Source organism: Xiphophorus hellerii, chromosome 23 (assembly GCF_003331165.1).
Source record: "Xiphophorus hellerii strain 12219 chromosome 23, Xiphophorus_hellerii-4.1, whole genome shotgun sequence".
In the NCBI taxonomy this organism is placed as follows: Eukaryota; Metazoa; Chordata; class Actinopteri; order Cyprinodontiformes; family Poeciliidae; genus Xiphophorus; species Xiphophorus hellerii.
Window position 1 is genome coordinate 6735668 of NC_045694.1, and position 16688 is coordinate 6752355.

At 37.5% G+C, this 16688-nt stretch overlaps 2 protein-coding genes across 3 annotated transcripts; one reads left to right on the forward strand and one right to left on the reverse strand.

Moving 5' to 3' along the window:
* The first annotated feature begins 3873 nt into the window (after positions 1 to 3873).
* fibpa (fibroblast growth factor (acidic) intracellular binding protein a) lies at positions 3874 to 10134 on the forward strand. Its single transcript, XM_032555038.1, has 11 exons — positions 3874 to 4233; positions 4332 to 4416; positions 5917 to 6115; positions 6216 to 6342; positions 6553 to 6653; positions 7105 to 7238; positions 7663 to 7771; positions 7878 to 7941; positions 8028 to 8114; positions 8185 to 8282; positions 9880 to 10134. The coding sequence occupies exons 2-11, from the start codon at positions 4332 to 4334 to the stop codon at positions 9947 to 9949; spliced, it is 1074 nt and encodes a 357-aa protein (XP_032410929.1). The 5' UTR covers positions 3874 to 4233; the 3' UTR covers positions 9950 to 10134.
* Positions 10135 to 12995: 2861 nt separating this feature from the next.
* LOC116714455 (kallikrein-2-like) lies at positions 12996 to 15981 on the reverse strand. Of its 2 annotated transcripts, none has more exons than XM_032555046.1 (6): positions 14930 to 15981; positions 14593 to 14782; positions 14339 to 14521; positions 14123 to 14184; positions 13481 to 13629; positions 12996 to 13374 (listed from the first exon to the last, which is right to left on the reverse strand). In XM_032555046.1, the coding sequence occupies exons 1-6, from the start codon at positions 14967 to 14969 to the stop codon at positions 13228 to 13230; spliced, it is 771 nt and encodes a 256-aa protein (XP_032410937.1). In that variant the 5' UTR covers positions 14970 to 15981; the 3' UTR covers positions 12996 to 13227. The 2 variants fall into 2 exon arrangements, with proteins under 2 accessions (XP_032410937.1, XP_032410938.1); XM_032555047.1 differs by having other exon boundaries at positions 14893 to 15981.
* Positions 15982 to 16688: the final 707 nt, after the last annotated feature.

Below are 16688 nucleotides of genomic sequence, written 5' to 3' on the forward strand. Positions count from 1 at the left end.
TTTAGTGATGAAGAATGGTTGAAAGTACTTTCAAATAAAAAGGGAAATATATTAAAGAATCGAGAAGGAAATTTACGCACTATAAGATGGTACATAGATTTTATTTCATCTCATCCAGGCTCCATAGAATGGGCCTGCTCGCCAATAACCTATGCTGGAAATGCAAAACGGTACCAGGAACCTTTATACATGCGATATGGGATTGTAAATGCATTTCCCCATTCTGGAAAGCAGTAGTACAACACATTGGAAAGTGGACAGGTGTGGGGATACCCATGTCACCAAGACTCTGCTTATTGGGGGCTCAAACAGTGACGCCTAATATGTCAAAACACTGCAGTGCAGGTGGGGACGGTCACGGCTGCCAGAATAATCCTCAGACTATGGAAATCTTCAACTGTTCCGAATGTTAAAAGCTGGTTGGAATTAATGTTGGAAATAGTGTCATATGAAAAAATGCTGGCCACGCTAAATAATGACAGAGAAAACGTCAAGAAATCCTCGAACTATTTCCTCTCCTGCAATACTGGGACAAGCAAACTCCTTTGATGAACTGCTGTTTTGGAAAATACTGACGAGTGACTACTTCTGTTTACTGTGGTTGTTTCTGCTAACATCGAAGATATTTGTATATGCCAATTTTCTGTGAAACTTTTATTAATTTGATATGCACTGACCTGGTTGTTTTGCTTTGTTTTGTTTGTGAGTTTTGTTTTGTGAGGGGGTGGGGAGGGTTGGGAGGGGATATATACATATATGTTCTTAAATAATAAAAACTTTAATGACAAAAAAAATACTTTTAAGAAGCTCAAAGTTCTAGACAAAAGTGAGAATCTTAGCTTTAATTTCACAAAACTGCCATTTTCTCTCAAAATGTTTACATGTTTGGGAAAAAAAAGAATTCTGATCTGATATAATTCAGATTATTTAAAATGACAGATTTTTTAAATATAGAATTCTGACTTTTTCCTTTGAATTTAGATTTTTAAAAATCAGATTTTTAAAAAAATCAGATTTAAAAAAAATCCAAATTCTGAGGTTAGAAAGTCAGAATTCTAACTGAAATGTAAGAAAACTGACGTTTTTGGAAAATAAAAATCAGCGATTATGAGGTTCAAAATGTAATTTTAACTTTAATCTCGTAACTCTGACTTTTTCCTGAAAATTTAGACTGTTGAAAAAAAATCTGAATTCTACGATGAAAGCCTGATTTTTTATTAAGTAAAATATTTAAAAATATTCCTGATTCAAGTGACTTGGTTTGGTTTTATTTTGAATTATCTTTCTTTACAGGAAGATTAATGTTGATACTTGTTAACTTGACAGACTCCAGTAATCTGAAGTGTTAATCTTTAGTGGTTGCTTGACACATCATAGATATGCATCAATACTGTATCTGACATTTTTGAACATCTTATCTTTCAGATTTAAATAGTTTGAGTTTCTTTAGTTTGAGTTGTAAAAACATTGTAAACAGATTTATTTTACAACTTCAGAAACATTTGTACTTTTAAATTTAAAGTGTTTAAATTTTACTATGTTAGACCACGCAGACATGGAAAAGTTCAGATTACAATGGAAACAAATAGGAAAAGTTCTGTATGCGACCGTACTTCCTTTGGATTTATCCGTTTACAACCGTGATCTCATCCTCCAAGCTCAAACTATCTCTATTGTGTCCTAAAGGCTTTTGGAGTTCACCCGAAAAGCACAGCACATTCTGTCTGTATCAGGAGACACGACTTGTTTCTTTTCAAAGAACACAGTTGGAAAGTTTGACTGCAGGCGTTTGTGTGTGTGTGTGGGTGTGTGTTTTTCCCATCGGTTTATGCTGAGGTATTCGGCCACATCCTTCCGCCCTCTGTCCCACCTCCATTGTTTCACGGAGGCCATAACAATGTAGGGTGTTAACCGCGCTCAGAGGAATCTAGGGATGGAATCAGGGTGTCATGGGAGTTTAGAAATGAGAGTGTTAATGTGCAGCAAGAGATCTGACAAAAAAAACGAGTTGACCGGGGGCGTGGGTGGAAGAAGGGGGTTGGTTTTTATTTTTATTTTTTTTCTTCCACATGTTGTCATTCTGAAGGACACATGCAGAAACACAGAAACGGGAGGGTGAGGAGAAGGATTTACAGGGATTTATATGGATTAATCTGTGCAGGAAAAGAGAGCAGATTGTGTGCAAGCGAAGTGCCTCCTGTTGAAGGGGGCCTATTCTGGATCTGATACTTGCCCCAATAACAGAAAGTACAAATTAAAGGACAAAAGTCAACAAAAGGCTATATCTCGCTGCCAGATGTTTCATGTAGTTTCAGTCGTCACATTTTAATTGTAAGTTTCAGTCTGACCACTGAAGACTTTCTCAGTAGAATGAACAGTTTATGCTGAGTCAAGAAATTTCACACTGTGCAGGAAATTTCCACGTCTCGTTTTTTCTATTAATGAACTCATGCAGCTTTCTCTACAGCTCGGTGTTTTTTTTCCTTTTTGGAGAGTGACAAATAAACAAGCTTTGGTGAACTCATTTAAATTAGTACAGCCTGTCTTTTGAGAGAACAACCTTTCAATCTCAATGTTTTCTGGCATATTTTTACTTCCTTTGGATTTCAGCAGCTCCAACCCTAATTATCCTTGCCATTTCGTTGTCAAACGTATTAACCATTTCTATTCACAATAGAAATTAATTAAAAAAAAGAACATTGTCTGTGCTATTCATGAAATCTATGACGATAGATAAAATAAAATGTCCGCTTATATTATTTAATCCAAATTGGAGAGTTAAACTTTTGGAATAGTTGGACATGCTATAATGAGAGACATAGCTGACTGACTTTCCTGTTTTGCTTTTAGCACTTAATTTAAAAAATAGTTTGAAAGCCAATGTTATTTTAAACTGATCTTAGGTATTCTCCAGGCTTTCTGGAGATCTTTTATTGTTCTTTGGACTTTGGCTGCTTTTAAGCTCATTTTCATTCCAATACTTGACTGTTTTTTTTTTTTTTTTGTTTACTTTTATTTTGTTGTCGTTTGTTTAGCCACTAAATGGATGTCTGTCGTCTTATTCCTTTGTAGTTTAGTGATTTTGGTCATTTCATACCTGAAAAACATGCAAATGGATCTTTGTTAATCCCAAAAACAAATTAAACAAATTGAGGAAAATCTTAAGATTTGAGGAGCATTCGGCATGATTAGCATTAAGAAATGGAAACTCCAAGTCAAAACTCAGAATGTTGAGATGCTTTGAGGATTTGTGGGTTGCAAGTCTCGCCCCAAATATCTCAAAGTTGAAAGTGAAGAGTGGGGTAAACTTTCCTCAGAGCAATTTTAGATACAAATGGAGATATATGTATTCCAGTTATAGCGGATTATACACCAGCTATAAATAAATCCTAATTTTTTTCTAAAATAGAAAATATAATTTTATTGATAGAAATTAATCAGGTAAAAACATTTGTTGTTTTGGTGTAAATTAGAGAGAAATTAGACACGGTGAACATTTCTTGTAATAAAGAATTTAATATTTAACAGAGTTCTAATTTTTTTTTCTACCTGACTGTATTAAGGTCCCTGAAAAACTTCCTACGACAGAAATAGCGCAGTGTTTAGTTTGCTCTAATGTCTGTTTAAGTGGGAAAAAAACCTCTCCATTACAGTCAGCGCCGCATCCTTAACTTCACCATGGCAACCACAGCTACCGTTTGAATCACACAGTAGCTGTTTTACCAACCATAATACAATTACTGTGAAATAAAAATAAATAATAAAAATGTTTCTAAAGCGCATATACATGATAAGATCATGTATATACTTCTTGTATTGTTTTTATTTTTATATTTAAAAATCCAAACGATTTACGTACGGCGTGACGTCACCAATGCGGAAGCGAGTGCTGCTGTATGTCTGCTGTTGACACTGCGTACCTATTAGGATGGAGCCGTTGGATGGTTATTTCTAGTCTAATCGCAAAAGTTTGAGCTGCAGCTAATTATCTGTAGCCATATTCAAATTTTTATTCAGTCCTAATTTACAGTTTTGCCTTCGGATGATCAGTTTGATGTCGCTAAATGTTGCTCGCTTTACGAGGCTGCTAACAGAGAAGCTAACCTTGAACTAATTTAGCTAATGAGTAAAACTGCTTAAATCCAGCTGACAGGATGAACGTTTCACCTTGAAGATCCGCTGTTATTAAAGATAAACTATTAAATCAGGTCTTTTTACACCCCTAAAATCAAGGTATAAAATATAATATGACAACATTAGGTCGTTTGAGGCAGCTGAGTGCAGATCGCTACGTGTTAATGTTGAATAGCTTTTCTTTTTACTCCTCGCAGATGGCCGTAGAGCTTGATGTGTTCGTTGGTAACACCACCATCATGGATGAGGAGGTTTACCAGCTCTGGCTGGATGGATACACAGGTATGATCATGAATCCTTAACTGAATATGTTTACTTTAGTAGGCTGGTAAATAGAGCAGTACAAAAGTACATGTTTGAATAAGTGAGGGAATAATATCAGAGGAGCAGAATTTATTTTTATCTCCACGAGGAAATATTACAAAGGAATTTGTTTGAGTAGGTTCATTAATGTCAACTCAATGCAAAGAAATCTAGTTTGTATCCAGCTGTGTAGAAATGTACAACCAAATTAGTTCGAAGATTCAGGCTCGTTTATTATATTCCAGTATAGATAGCTCCATTTGATCACACATTGCCAATTGATTATAAGTTATACATTTAAGAAACTACCACTTGTATGAAGCTGTTGACTTTGCAGCTGTCGCACATCAAGCATGAGGGGACAGTGGAGAGGAACCACCTTCGTTTAGCTGGATGAAACCCCCGGCAGAAACAGATGTGCATAAAATGTTGGTTCCTTCAAAATAGGATAGAAAAAAAGTGTTGTTTATTTCAACTTTCCTGTGAAGACCAAATTTTAGTTCTACAGTTATTTGTAATTTTCAAAACATTCTGTATATGAAAAGTAACAATCATCTTTTTGAACAAATTTTTTTTTTTTGATTTTTATTAAATCCTAAAAATAGGAATAAATTGGTTGCATTTTAAAAATGACAACAGATTTCCTGTAGTAGATATTTACGAAACATTATTAGATGTGATTTTTCAAATGGTCAGATAATATTTGTGGCTCTAAACCCGTTTTATTCAACTGGACTGGCAGCAAAAATGGCTCTTTGGATTTTAAATGTTGCAGGAAAAACTCTTAACCCTGAACTAGAATTTCAGTTCAATTTAAAAATACTTGAGTTATCTGTAAGGGAAATTAATTTTTCTAAATTAAAGTTATTTAAAGTTGGGATGACAAAAGAAAAAAATAGAGAATGAAACAGATTTATTGTTGCTTCTTCACTGCAAAGCCTCTGCTCTCTTTATGCATCCTTAAAAATAATGTTACAATCTATCTAATGACATTTTGTTTCCTGTGTCATCAAGATTACAGAAAAGTGGCCATGGAATGATCTCAGTGCAACACTTGGGCAGAACTAAGCCACTGAAAGCGCTTCAGTAGCTTTAGCAAGTCCTAGGAACTAGAGATCTAAAAGATAAAAGTACGTGACACACGTGGGAAAAACGTGCAAGGAATGTTGTTTTCCTCCACACCCTAAATATTAGGAGCAACATGGATCCACTGTAACGTTGCAGTAGCTGCTGATTATTTACACAACTTTGTTACATGATAAAATATCGAATTAAGCCTAGAGTGGATTACTGGATAAGCATAGCTGAAAAAAAAAGCATCTAGTGACCATGTTTATGTCGTAAAAAGTACTTTTTGTTCCTCCAGTAGCCAGTCTGGTGTTAACGTGGACACGATTCATTTCTCAACTGATCCCACAACACAACATGTAAACAGGAATATGATATGCATGTTAATGGGGCTTGGATTTTATCCGACAGTGAATGATGCTGTGAAGGTGCGCATGGCGGGAGGCATGCTGGACGAGTGTGAAGCAAACCAGGATGTTCTCCTGAGTGACACCATGGACCAGTACAGGACTTTCCAGATGTGTGAGCGTCTGCTGCAGAGTCCGGCCAAACTCGCAAACCAGCTGCTCTTCCAGATCCCCCCTCACCGGCAAACCATGCTCATAGAGAGGTGACGCTGCCATCTCAACATTTTTAGCTCTTTTCTTTGTCATGTAATTTTTTTAATGTAGGTGAGAATGCATCTAAAGTATTTGTGTGTTTTTGTTTAGGTATTATGCCTTTGATGATGTGTTTGTGCGTGAGGTCTTAGGAAAAAAACTCTCCAAAGGAACAAAGAAAGACTTGGACGATATCGGTGCCAAGACAGGTGTGACTCTGAAAAGCTGCAGACGACAGGTAAAAGAAGACAGTGTTGAGACATTTACTCTCAGGCTGTAAAACTCTCTAAATGGGAAAAAGGAATCCCTCCAAGCTCTTCTTTTTTGCTTTGTGTGAAGTCATTTCAACATTTTCGACAGAGCACAATTTATTGGCTGGGATTGGCTTGTTGTTCGAGTCACGATGTTGTAATTCAGCGAGCCTCCTGCGTCATCTGCTGTATTTCAGTTTGACAACTTCAAACGTGTTTTCAAAGTTGTGGAAGAGCTGAAGGGACCCCTGGTGGAGAACATACGTCAGCATTTCCTTCTCTCTGACAAACTCGCAAGGTATTGAGTGAACACAGCTGGGTTTGAAATGCTTTGGATGTGTTTTATATATTTGTCACAATATTTTGGAATAAAGTTGTTATATTACGAGTATAAAATTGTATGAGAATGAGGTCATACTATTTCTAGACCAAAGTTGTAATATTAAGCATTTTTATTTTTGTGTTTTTATGACTTTGAATGGCTGAAATGTGCCATACAACTAATCTTGATTGATTAATTTTCATAATATTATGACTATTCTCATATTATTCTGACTTTTTATACTCACATTAAGTTGACTTATTCTCATAATATTATCACTATATTCTCATTTTATTACAACTTTTCATTCTTGTAATATTAAGACTTTAGTCTTGTAATTAAATTTATAAAAATGTCCTTAGCCTCAATATTCTAACACTTCTCTAACCCATCAAAACTGCTGCTTTTTCTGTCTGGTTTTTGGTAGGGATTACGCTGCCATTGTTTTCTTTGCCAACAACCGCTTTGAGACGGGGAAGAAAAAGCTGCAGTATCTGACCTTCCAGGACTTTGCTTTCTGCGCCGGGCAGCTTATCAACAACTGGACAGTTGGGGCCGTTGGTGAGGGAATTTTCTTGTTTGCTTTGGCGCTTTTTACCGACATAAAACATAAACACCACTTATATCACGTTTAGCTGCTACATAGCCCATTAATCAAATGTCACATCGTAATTGCTCGAGATTTAACGTTTATGCAGCTCTGAAATAATAAACCAAGTGTTTTTAAAACTTTGCTTTAAAAACACTTTTAAGCAAAGTTTTAAGCTGTACTTAAGAAAACAAGTGGTTCACTGTGGCTCCTTCAGTGACCACCAGAGGTCCTTCAAGTTTCACTCATCCCTGTTTGAGTTAATTCTGAGTCTGAATGGTTTCAATTAGGAACAAGACAGTTTGATAATGAGTGTGTTTGACACAGAGACAATTCTGAGAAATTAATTTGTTCTAAAATGATTTGTGGGAGTCTCAACTCGAATGCTCTTCGTAGACAACACGGTGGAAGACATGGACGTCGACCTGGACAAGGAGTTTTTACAGGAGCTGAAAGAGCTGAAGATTTTAATCACCGACAAAGATCTGCTGGATCAACACAAAAGGTAACGAAAACACGCTCCAATTTTGTGCAGATGGCCGAGAAACGGCCTGGCTTTCTCACAAAGCTTTATCAGCACACTTTTATCTAATTTCCTGTTTCTTTCTCAGTTTGGTCTGCACGGCTCTCAGAGGAAAAACGAAAGCTTTCGCAGAGATGGAAGCTAATTTTAAAGTGAGGAACACTTCCTGGTTTAATGTAAAATGTAATCTGTTGTTAACTGTCCCGGTGAAAGCGTTATTCCTCTCTTTTTGCCACAGAATCTCTCCAGAGGTCTCGTCAACATTGCCACAAAGTTAACAAACACCAAAGATGTCAGAGATTTCTTCATTGATCTTGTAGAGAAGGTTAGTATCTGATCTCAGATCTGTCTGTCTGCAAGGCTGCGTGACTTCCTCCTTTTCTTTTCTTTTCCAGTTTATTGAGCCGTGCCGTTCAGACCGATGGACATCTGCAGACATAAAGCTCTACCTCACCCACTACACCAACTCGGCACACATTCTGGACTCATTCAAGTGAGTTAACGCGCCTTTATCGGTCAGAGTGAAAGTCAGGAAACTGAACAACAATCTAAGGGTGTTTTCACACTTGTTAATCCAGTAGATTGGAACCAAAATTGCAACATTTGTTATATTTTCAGCTGCTGTGATTCACTTTCGGACTGCATTGAGTCAATCACTACAAACAATTAGAATAGCCTGTTCCCCTCCTTGTCTGTGGGGGCGCTGCACCAAGAACTACTGAAGGGAATGACACAAAAACCTTTGAAGAAGACATGAGCGCAACTTCCTTCTTCGCAAAATGTAAACAAAAATTGAGTGGAGGAGATTTTAGCTGGGCTGTTGGATTTCTCCTTTTTATTGGGCAAAAGACCACAAGCTATTTCTCACGGTAGCGCTAGACTAACATTTGTTTTGGTTACCCAGAATGCCCTGCGCTGTAGTCCACTTTCTGCGTTTGGAGCAGTCTCCGGTCCGCTTGGTGTTCACATATGCCTTCAAACTGCACCAGGGTTCACTTTAACCGAAATAAGACCGGCGTTTGTAGGCAGACCAGAGTTTGACTAATCCTGTTTTAATCAAACTCTAATTCGTTTGTGTGGAAAGTCCAGTTTGTTTGGGTAAATGTGAATGTGCAATGAAACTCTGATACGAATTCTAGTCTGCCTAAAAACCTCTGTCTCAGTTCGGTTGAAGTGAACTCTTCTGCACTTCGAATGCATATGTGAACACCAAGCAGACCAGAGACCGCTCCAAAAGCAGGAAGTGGACTACAGCGCAGGGCATTCTGGGTAAATGCAACCAAAACAAACTTCTGAGTTTAACGCTACAGTGAGAAATGGCTCCTAATCTTTTACCAAAGACAAATAAGAAATCCCACAACCACTAAACACTAAAATCTGTCGCTCATGTCTTTTGAAGTTTTTGTGTCTCTTCCTCCTGTGGTTCATGGTGCAGCGCCACCACAGTGCAGTGTGAAAGTGAACCGCACCCGCTGAAAATGCAACAAATGTTGCAATTTACCAAATCTACCAGACTATCAGACTAAAAAAATTTTTTTATATTACAATGCACAATAAGATTTTACTAGGAGAAAATGTAATATGAAGACTCCATAACAAAGACAATTAGTAGTTATCTAATGGAAATGCCAGAATTGCAAAATTGTGTTTTACCAACAAAGATTTGCATACGTTTGTAAAGGAATCGCAGCTACTGTGAACTCCTTGTACTACTTCTGTTTTGAAAAAACAAAAAAAACCAAACGGTGAAAACCCCCAGAAAAGGCGACGCTCATCAGCAGAATCCTCTGCTCAGGTCGTGATCATTGAAGCTGTCATCTCTGTTCTGGCAAGTCTTCCATGTGGTTTCTGTAACTGTAGTCCCCTTGTTTCTCATGTAAACTCTCAGGAATGTAATTAAAGGTTTACACAGCCCCGCTCTGCTTCAGGGCTAACAAAGAGATATTCATAAATAGCAGCAAAGACTCCCTGGTTAAACTCAGGGGACCCCGGTTGCCTCATTTACTCTCTTTGCACAGATTTCACAATTCCTGCTTGCCAGCTCTGACTTTGCATTATTCAGCCACTGACTGCTTGTTCTCTGCCCTCAGACACCAGGCTGTGTGGGACAGATATATGGGCGTGATCAAAAGCTGCATCTACAAAATGTATCACGACTGAGGCGTTTCCCCTCCTCTCTGCGTTTTGTGTCCCAGTTCGTCTGCCTCCTCGCTGAAGCCGTTATCCTCTCTCTCTTCGTTTTGGCAGAAATTCATTTCCTACGTTCCGTGTTGCGTTATTGCAGCATTCATTGTTGTGTTTCTGTAAATTTGGTTTATAAATAAAATAAAGGTTTTACCACTGGAGTGTTGTTCGGTTTTATTTTTCCCATTTAACACGTCTTTGTGTTTTATGTGCGGCGTTAAATGGCAGAGATGTTCCCATTAACCCAGCACAGGACACAGGATTTATTATCCGCTGGGTGTTGGGCGGCGATAAGAGAGCAGAAGGGGAAAAAGGGAATCAAATCCTTTATTTTTTTAAAAACGCTGCATTGAGTCTGAACTATTTGAGTGTTTTTAAACAGGATCTGAACATCATGTGTTGTGGGATGTCTGTGTGTGGCCGTGGGGGAGCAACCAGAAGGGGCAGTTTGGAGAGGGGGCGGCCGTAATGACAGCTGCCCTTTCTGCCACCACACATAAACAAAGCACACAAAAGGGCTGAGGCTTTGAAAACCCCAAAATACTGGAGGTTCACATCAAAAAACGTGGAATAAATGAGAAAACCGAATTACAAAAAAGCCTGTATTTTTTTTATAGATATGTTTATTAATTTTTTGTTTAATAACAACAACATAACACAGAACAAAAGCTCAGCAGTGCAGTCCAGAGGAGACAAAAAGATCAGATGGGGAGCATACATACTTCCATCATTACATAGTCCATGTCTAGGCATTTATAAAAGCTCGAGACAGGATTGTAGACACGTGTCCTTCACCACAGTCCAAGAAGGGCTTCCATATGCGTCCAATAATGTCAGTCTTAAAGTGGACGAGGCATGTTAGAAAGTCGAGAGGGATGTATTCCAAAATAAGCTTCTTCCACCCAAAAATAGTAGGAGATTTATGAGAAATCCATTGTAATAAAATATTCTTTTGAGCACAGAAAATTAGGACATTATAGAAATTACTCTTGTTTTGAGTTTGGATATGTTTATTTAGTAGACCAAGAAGAAGAGACACCGAATCGAGATCAATATTAGTTTTGATAATTTCCCTAGTCTCAACCAGAATAGATTCCCAGTATATCTGGATTTTCGGGCATGACCAAAGAGTGTGTGAGGCTGCCTTCATGTATTTTACATTTAGGGCACAGTGAAGAGGACCCTGGTTTAAACTTAGACACCCGGTTTGGGGCCAAGTGAGCTCTATGTAGTAATTTAAGTTGCAACGCAGAGGAGCGATTACAAATAGTAATTTTTCTGGCCGAGTTCCACATTTCATCATAATCTCCATATCCAGCTCTCCTCCCCAGGCCTGCAAAAATGCATTATTAATCCCAAAAAGAAATAAAATGTTGATGATGGCTGTGGGCAGGATTTACTGTAGCAGTCTGTATCACAGCGGTTCTGAAAAAGTCTCTGACTGAAGAAGTCTCATGAAGGACGATCAAAGTTGTCAGTAATGTTGCTCATTTTAGGAGGAATCAGTCTTTGCATCTTTATCAGCTACTAAATTCTTACATTTGATTAAATCAGCAATCAGTGAGATTGCTGCATTCTCACTTATTAAGATCCTGTTTATGTTTTTCGGTCTAACTACTTCTGCAAACTTTAACCAATTTTACTAATGCATATAATCAAAACGTTCTGCTACTTCTGGAGATTTCTGCTATATCTTTTTCTAAATTTTACTATTGTACTTTTTGAAATATTTCCACTTTTGTTCAAATTTCAGCCCCATTAAAATACATTGAAATTCTACAAAATTCTACCAAAATCTTCTGCTTTTTCACAGCTTACTACTTCTGTCTACTTCAACATAGAAAGTCCATTCAACTTTAAAACTAGTCACAAGACTGTAAACTATCTTCAAATTTTTCGGCTTTTGATTATCTCTTACGGTTTTTCCACGATTGTGATTTAAGTTTTATGCAGACTTTTGATCGTCTTCTCTAACTGTTGTCAGTTGTTAGTGTACACTCTAGTAACTTATCATGCTTGTTGACAGAATGATGCTGTTCATGCATATTTAACTCTACAGATATAATTTATGCACGTATGTCTACTTTAAGGAACTATTACTATCATTGCGACAGGTCTTACGGTTTTCTGTCAAACTCTTCTGGAGTACAGACATGTCACACCTTCATTATTTCTTGAATGTGTTTGTTTCTATCTGTGTCAGCATTCTGCATGTCTACCTTTCTGCAAATGCCTTTTGCTTTTACTGGTTTTAATGTCTGCAAAGGTCTTCTGCAAACTTTAATCAAAATGTTCTGCTTCGTCTGAATTATGCTATATCTTCTGCTAAATTTTACCAATGTACTTTTCCAAATATTTCAGGTTTTATACAAAATTCTGCTTCTGCTGAATGATGTTATATATTTTGCTATATTTAGCAAAAGTAAATTATAGCAAAAGTTATATTTTGCAATATATCTTTTGCTATATAGCAAAAATATAGCAAACTTTTTTTGCTATATTTTACAAAAAAGGTTGCTATATTTTACAACTTCTTTTAAAAGTTGTTTTTCATAACCCTAAAAAACAACTTTTTTAGTTGTTTATTATTAAACACTATGTGATCTTAGTGTTTACTAATAAACATTATTACGTACATTATTAGGCCTTCGCTTTCGCTGCGAAGGCCTAATAACAAACCAAAGGAAAGAGCAAAAGAAAAACAAAAAAATAAGTAACCTCTGGTCTAATTCCTTTTCTGGGTTGGAAGAATAGGAGTCTAAAACACAGCTGCTAAAGTAGTTTATTCTGGTCTCTCAGTTTGTTCTAATTGCTGTTCATAGTTGTTAGATAAGTATAAGGAAGTAAGTATAATCTGGGCTTTCCAAGTATGCTCAAATTTTTAATGTTCCTATCCTGGAAGTAGCTTTCCTGGATTCTAAGTTTGTTTAACAGCCTTTAAAGTTCAACATGTGTTCAATATTTTAAAATCTGTTATTTTCTTCACCAACAACCAGAAATAAGCACAAGCGAGACAATCTGATCAGAGGACAGCCATTTATTTCCTAGTCATGTGACAGTGGATATTATTACTGATTATTACAAACAGCAGCTTTACTTATTGAGAAATAAGATATTATCACAAATTAACTTAACTTAATGATTCAGCTGTAAATCAGAAAATGAATCAATTGAAAATTTAAATTTAAAGATTAAACTTTGTCATTTTATGATGCTGGGAACATTTAGACACACTTAGCAACCAGGGGTTTTGGTTAGTTAATTGTGTCATCTATCCACTGCTTGTAGGCACAGACATCCAGGAAGCCAGTTGGTTTCGTGAGTGCATACAGTGAATCTCCAACGAAGACACCAATGCCATACAGCCTGTTCTTGAACACAAGTCCTCCACCAGAGTCGCCCTGCCACAAACACAAACCTTTTAGTTGTTTTGCTGCTGTGATTTATCCGATAAAATAGAAACAATGTCTAAATTTTGTGCAGAAAATTGTTTAAAGACTGACATACGTGAGATGAGTCCTTCTTAGAGCTTTCCACGCTGTACCACTTCTGGTAACTGAACATAAAGTTCCCGACTTTTGCCAGTGCCTTTTCCAACTTCTCATGTTTAGCAATCTTTAACTCTGCACACTGAAGATCACCTGGACTTTGTGAGACTGTAGAGAAAAAGCAGCATAAACATGTAAGGTCTGTTTAAGTGTTGACACATTTTGCTCAGGATATCGCCTTGTTATCTGTGGTTATTAAACTGCAGTATGTTACTTGTATAAAATGTATTTTTTACATTTGTATCAAAACTGTCACTATGTGCTCATGGTTAATATAAGACAGATAATCTGTGATAAGCTTGATCTCCTCCACTTCCTCCTTGTTGTCCTTGCTGCCTGCAGAATGCACCACGCCAGGTCAAAAACAACCAATCAGAGCCAAGAGGAGGGTCTTAGTGCTGTCAATCAATGCTCATGTACACCATGCTCACTTTATAGGCTTGCTCAAATTTAAGCTCACAATTTTCTCAGAACTTTCTTGAGGATCGAAACTTCAACTGTCTTGCTAAGTTCAGCTTCAGCAGAGTCTAAAAACTGATTCGAATCATCTGGATCATTTTGAAGTAACAAAAACAATGAGAAACATGAACATTCATCTCACTTCTTTTGTTAAAAAAGCCAACTTCTGTTGGTCCGTGACCTGCAAACTGAACCCTGGTGCCTCTGAAACACAAAAAAACCCCAAAACTAAAAATGAGTCACATTAAGAAAAACGACTAACTCTGGCAGACCAGAGCTCAAACATTTTCCTGGATGATCTTTGCCTCATCTGGCAGATCAAGAACTAAGTTCTGAAATTTGAGAAGATAAAACTTACAATAGGAGAGTATCTGGACAGTCGGGCAGTTTGATTGGTCGGATTGTTGTTTTTTCTGACAGCTTCAGGAGCATGATGTCATGCTGACGACCGTTGCTGTCTCTGTAAACCTCACGCTGAGTGATTCCATACAGCCGCTTTGGAGCACTTCTAGGATGAACACCTACAAGGACCTCATTAACCCTGGGCAAAAAAAGACAGTTATTAAAGAAACGATCAGTTATTGGTGAGTTTTCAAACTTTTTCCCACTCACCATCCTGGATCTGAGTCCCAGCAGTGAGCTGCAGTCAGAACCCACTGATCACTGATCAGAGATCCTCCACAGAACTTTTCGTTTGTTTGAGTATATCTATAGATCGTCACATGATAGAGTCGCTCATCGTCTCTACAGTTCTGACCTCCAATGATTCTCTTCTGCAGAGACGCTGAGCTCACTGCAAAACCTGGAGAAGAAAGTTTCTGTTTTTAGCAAAATAAATCCACACAGTAGAAATGAGGAATAAAATGACAGCTTTATAATGAAAAAAATAAATAAAACACAGATCAACATAACTCAGCATTCAGAGCCAGGGGAAGCGTGTCCTGCTCACCCAACCCCAGCAGCAGCAGCCGAACCTTCAGCAGAGCCATAACTGGTCCAGCCTTAATGTGACTGTCTGCAGACCTGCAGCAGCAGCAGCTTTAAAACTCTGTTCACAACTTCCTGCTGGACAGGAAGTCACCAATCACAGGACGCACACTGATCCCTGCCGCCCCCGACGTCGGATCCACAGTTCTCCAGACTCTCTGTACGTCTAACAGTTTTTATATCTGGCTGCTCAGTCAGTCAGTTTCAGTCCAAATGTTTTCATGACAAAGCACAAACCAAAGTTTTCTGGTAAATTTTTCTCTTGTTTTAGGTCAATTAGAATTACTAAAATTATTTCTATTTGCTAGATGCCACAATAATGACAGAATATGTCAGATATTTATTTGCCTTCAAAGTCAGACGTTTCCACACAGAATGATTACTGTCTGTTTAAACAATGAGGGAACGCCCAGATGATGATGTCATGGCTGTGGAAGCTTCTGATTGGTTAACAGGCACATTTGAGTTAATTGGCGGCAGATTTATTATCATTTTGAAAACAGAAATAAATAATTTGGGTAATTCTGAACTAAACCAGGAGAGATTTGGTCTGATTCAACTTCAGATAGCATACAACGTAATAATAATAATAATAAAACTTTGTTTAAAAAAAGAATGTAATTTTCCGCTCAAACATAAATGTCACCATCTGTCACCATATTGTAGCATAAGGTAATTCGCATCTGCAGTCAAGTTAAAAAAATGAATATACAATAAAATAGAAATAAAACAGAAAATATAACACCACACAGACAAACACTCATACAGCTAATGATTATATCTGAGCAGTTTTTCAAGTAGACTTCTGTTACTTGAATAAAATAAAGAAATTTGTCTGGGTTGTGGCAGAAATATTTGAAGCTTTAAAAGATATAACTAGTTTCATATGGAACTGGAGTTAAATTTAATCAATTAGTTTCTAAGATAACCCACTAATTTCTCCATTTAAAAGTTATTTTCCTTCTGCTGTTTCATTGTTTGACCCCAAGTTGACTCATAATAACTACCTTTGGTTAGGCAACATCCCGATTAGTTTGCATCATAACGCAAAGAAACAGAAATCCTTTAGTCATGTACAAACAAGAAAGGAGAGCGATTATAGTTTTCAGCATTTTGTTTCAGGAAGAAACGAACAAGTTTTCCGCCGTAGTTCTTTGGAAAGTCGCTTGATTTTTTTCCTGGTCCACATTCCATTAACTTCTTTCTCCCACTGCTATAAATATCCCCTCATGTCAGATTGGACGACAGCGAGGGCTTAAAGTTGGAAAAAAGGAAAAGTTGGTGAGCACAGATAGATGGGGGGTAAGTGGGAGAAGGGTGGGGGAGCCTGGGGCTTTTGCGGGGGTTTGGTTTAAATGAAACCAGGTGTGTTGTGGGACCAGGGAAGCGGAGAGGAGGGTGTGTGTGTGTGTGTGTGTGAATCTGTGTGATTTGGACAGATTTGGAATTTCGGTATTTGGGCCGCAGACCAGGAATTTCACCCTGGGGGCAGTGTTGCCAGATTGGGGCTGGTTTCCGCCCAATTGGGCTTCTTTTTAACACGTTGAGCTGGAAAAAATGAATAAAAATAGCTCTGCTGTTGTTAAAATTTCATGAGACTACAGATGGAAATTAGCACTTAGCTAAATCCGATATATATTTGTAACCGTTCTTTCCAGTGGGTTGATTTCACAACACACTCAGGTTCTCTGTATTTATTCGAACAAGAGAAAATAAAGCTT

Coding starts and splice junctions, on each gene's coding strand:
- fibpa (XM_032555038.1), top strand. CDS start 4,332: ATGGCCGTAGAGCTTGATGTGTTCGTTGGTAACACCACCATCATGGAT. Junction 6,654..7,104: donor CTCTCTGACAAACTCGCAAG/GTATTGAGTGAA, acceptor GGTTTTTGGTAG/GGATTACGCTGCCATTGTTT. Junction 8,115..8,184: donor TCATTGATCTTGTAGAGAAG/GTTAGTATCTGA, acceptor TTTCTTTTCCAG/TTTATTGAGCCGTGCCGTTC.
- LOC116714455 (XM_032555046.1), bottom strand. CDS start 14,969: ATGGCTCTGCTGAAGGTTCGGCTGCTGCTGCTGGGGTTGG. Junction 14,185..14,338: donor TGTCCAGATACTCTCCTATT/GTAAGTTTTATC, acceptor TTTGTGTTTCAG/AGGCACCAGGGTTCAGTTTG. Junction 13,375..13,480: donor CTAAGAAGGACTCATCTCAC/GTATGTCAGTCT, acceptor TGTTTGTGGCAG/GGCGACTCTGGTGGAGGACT.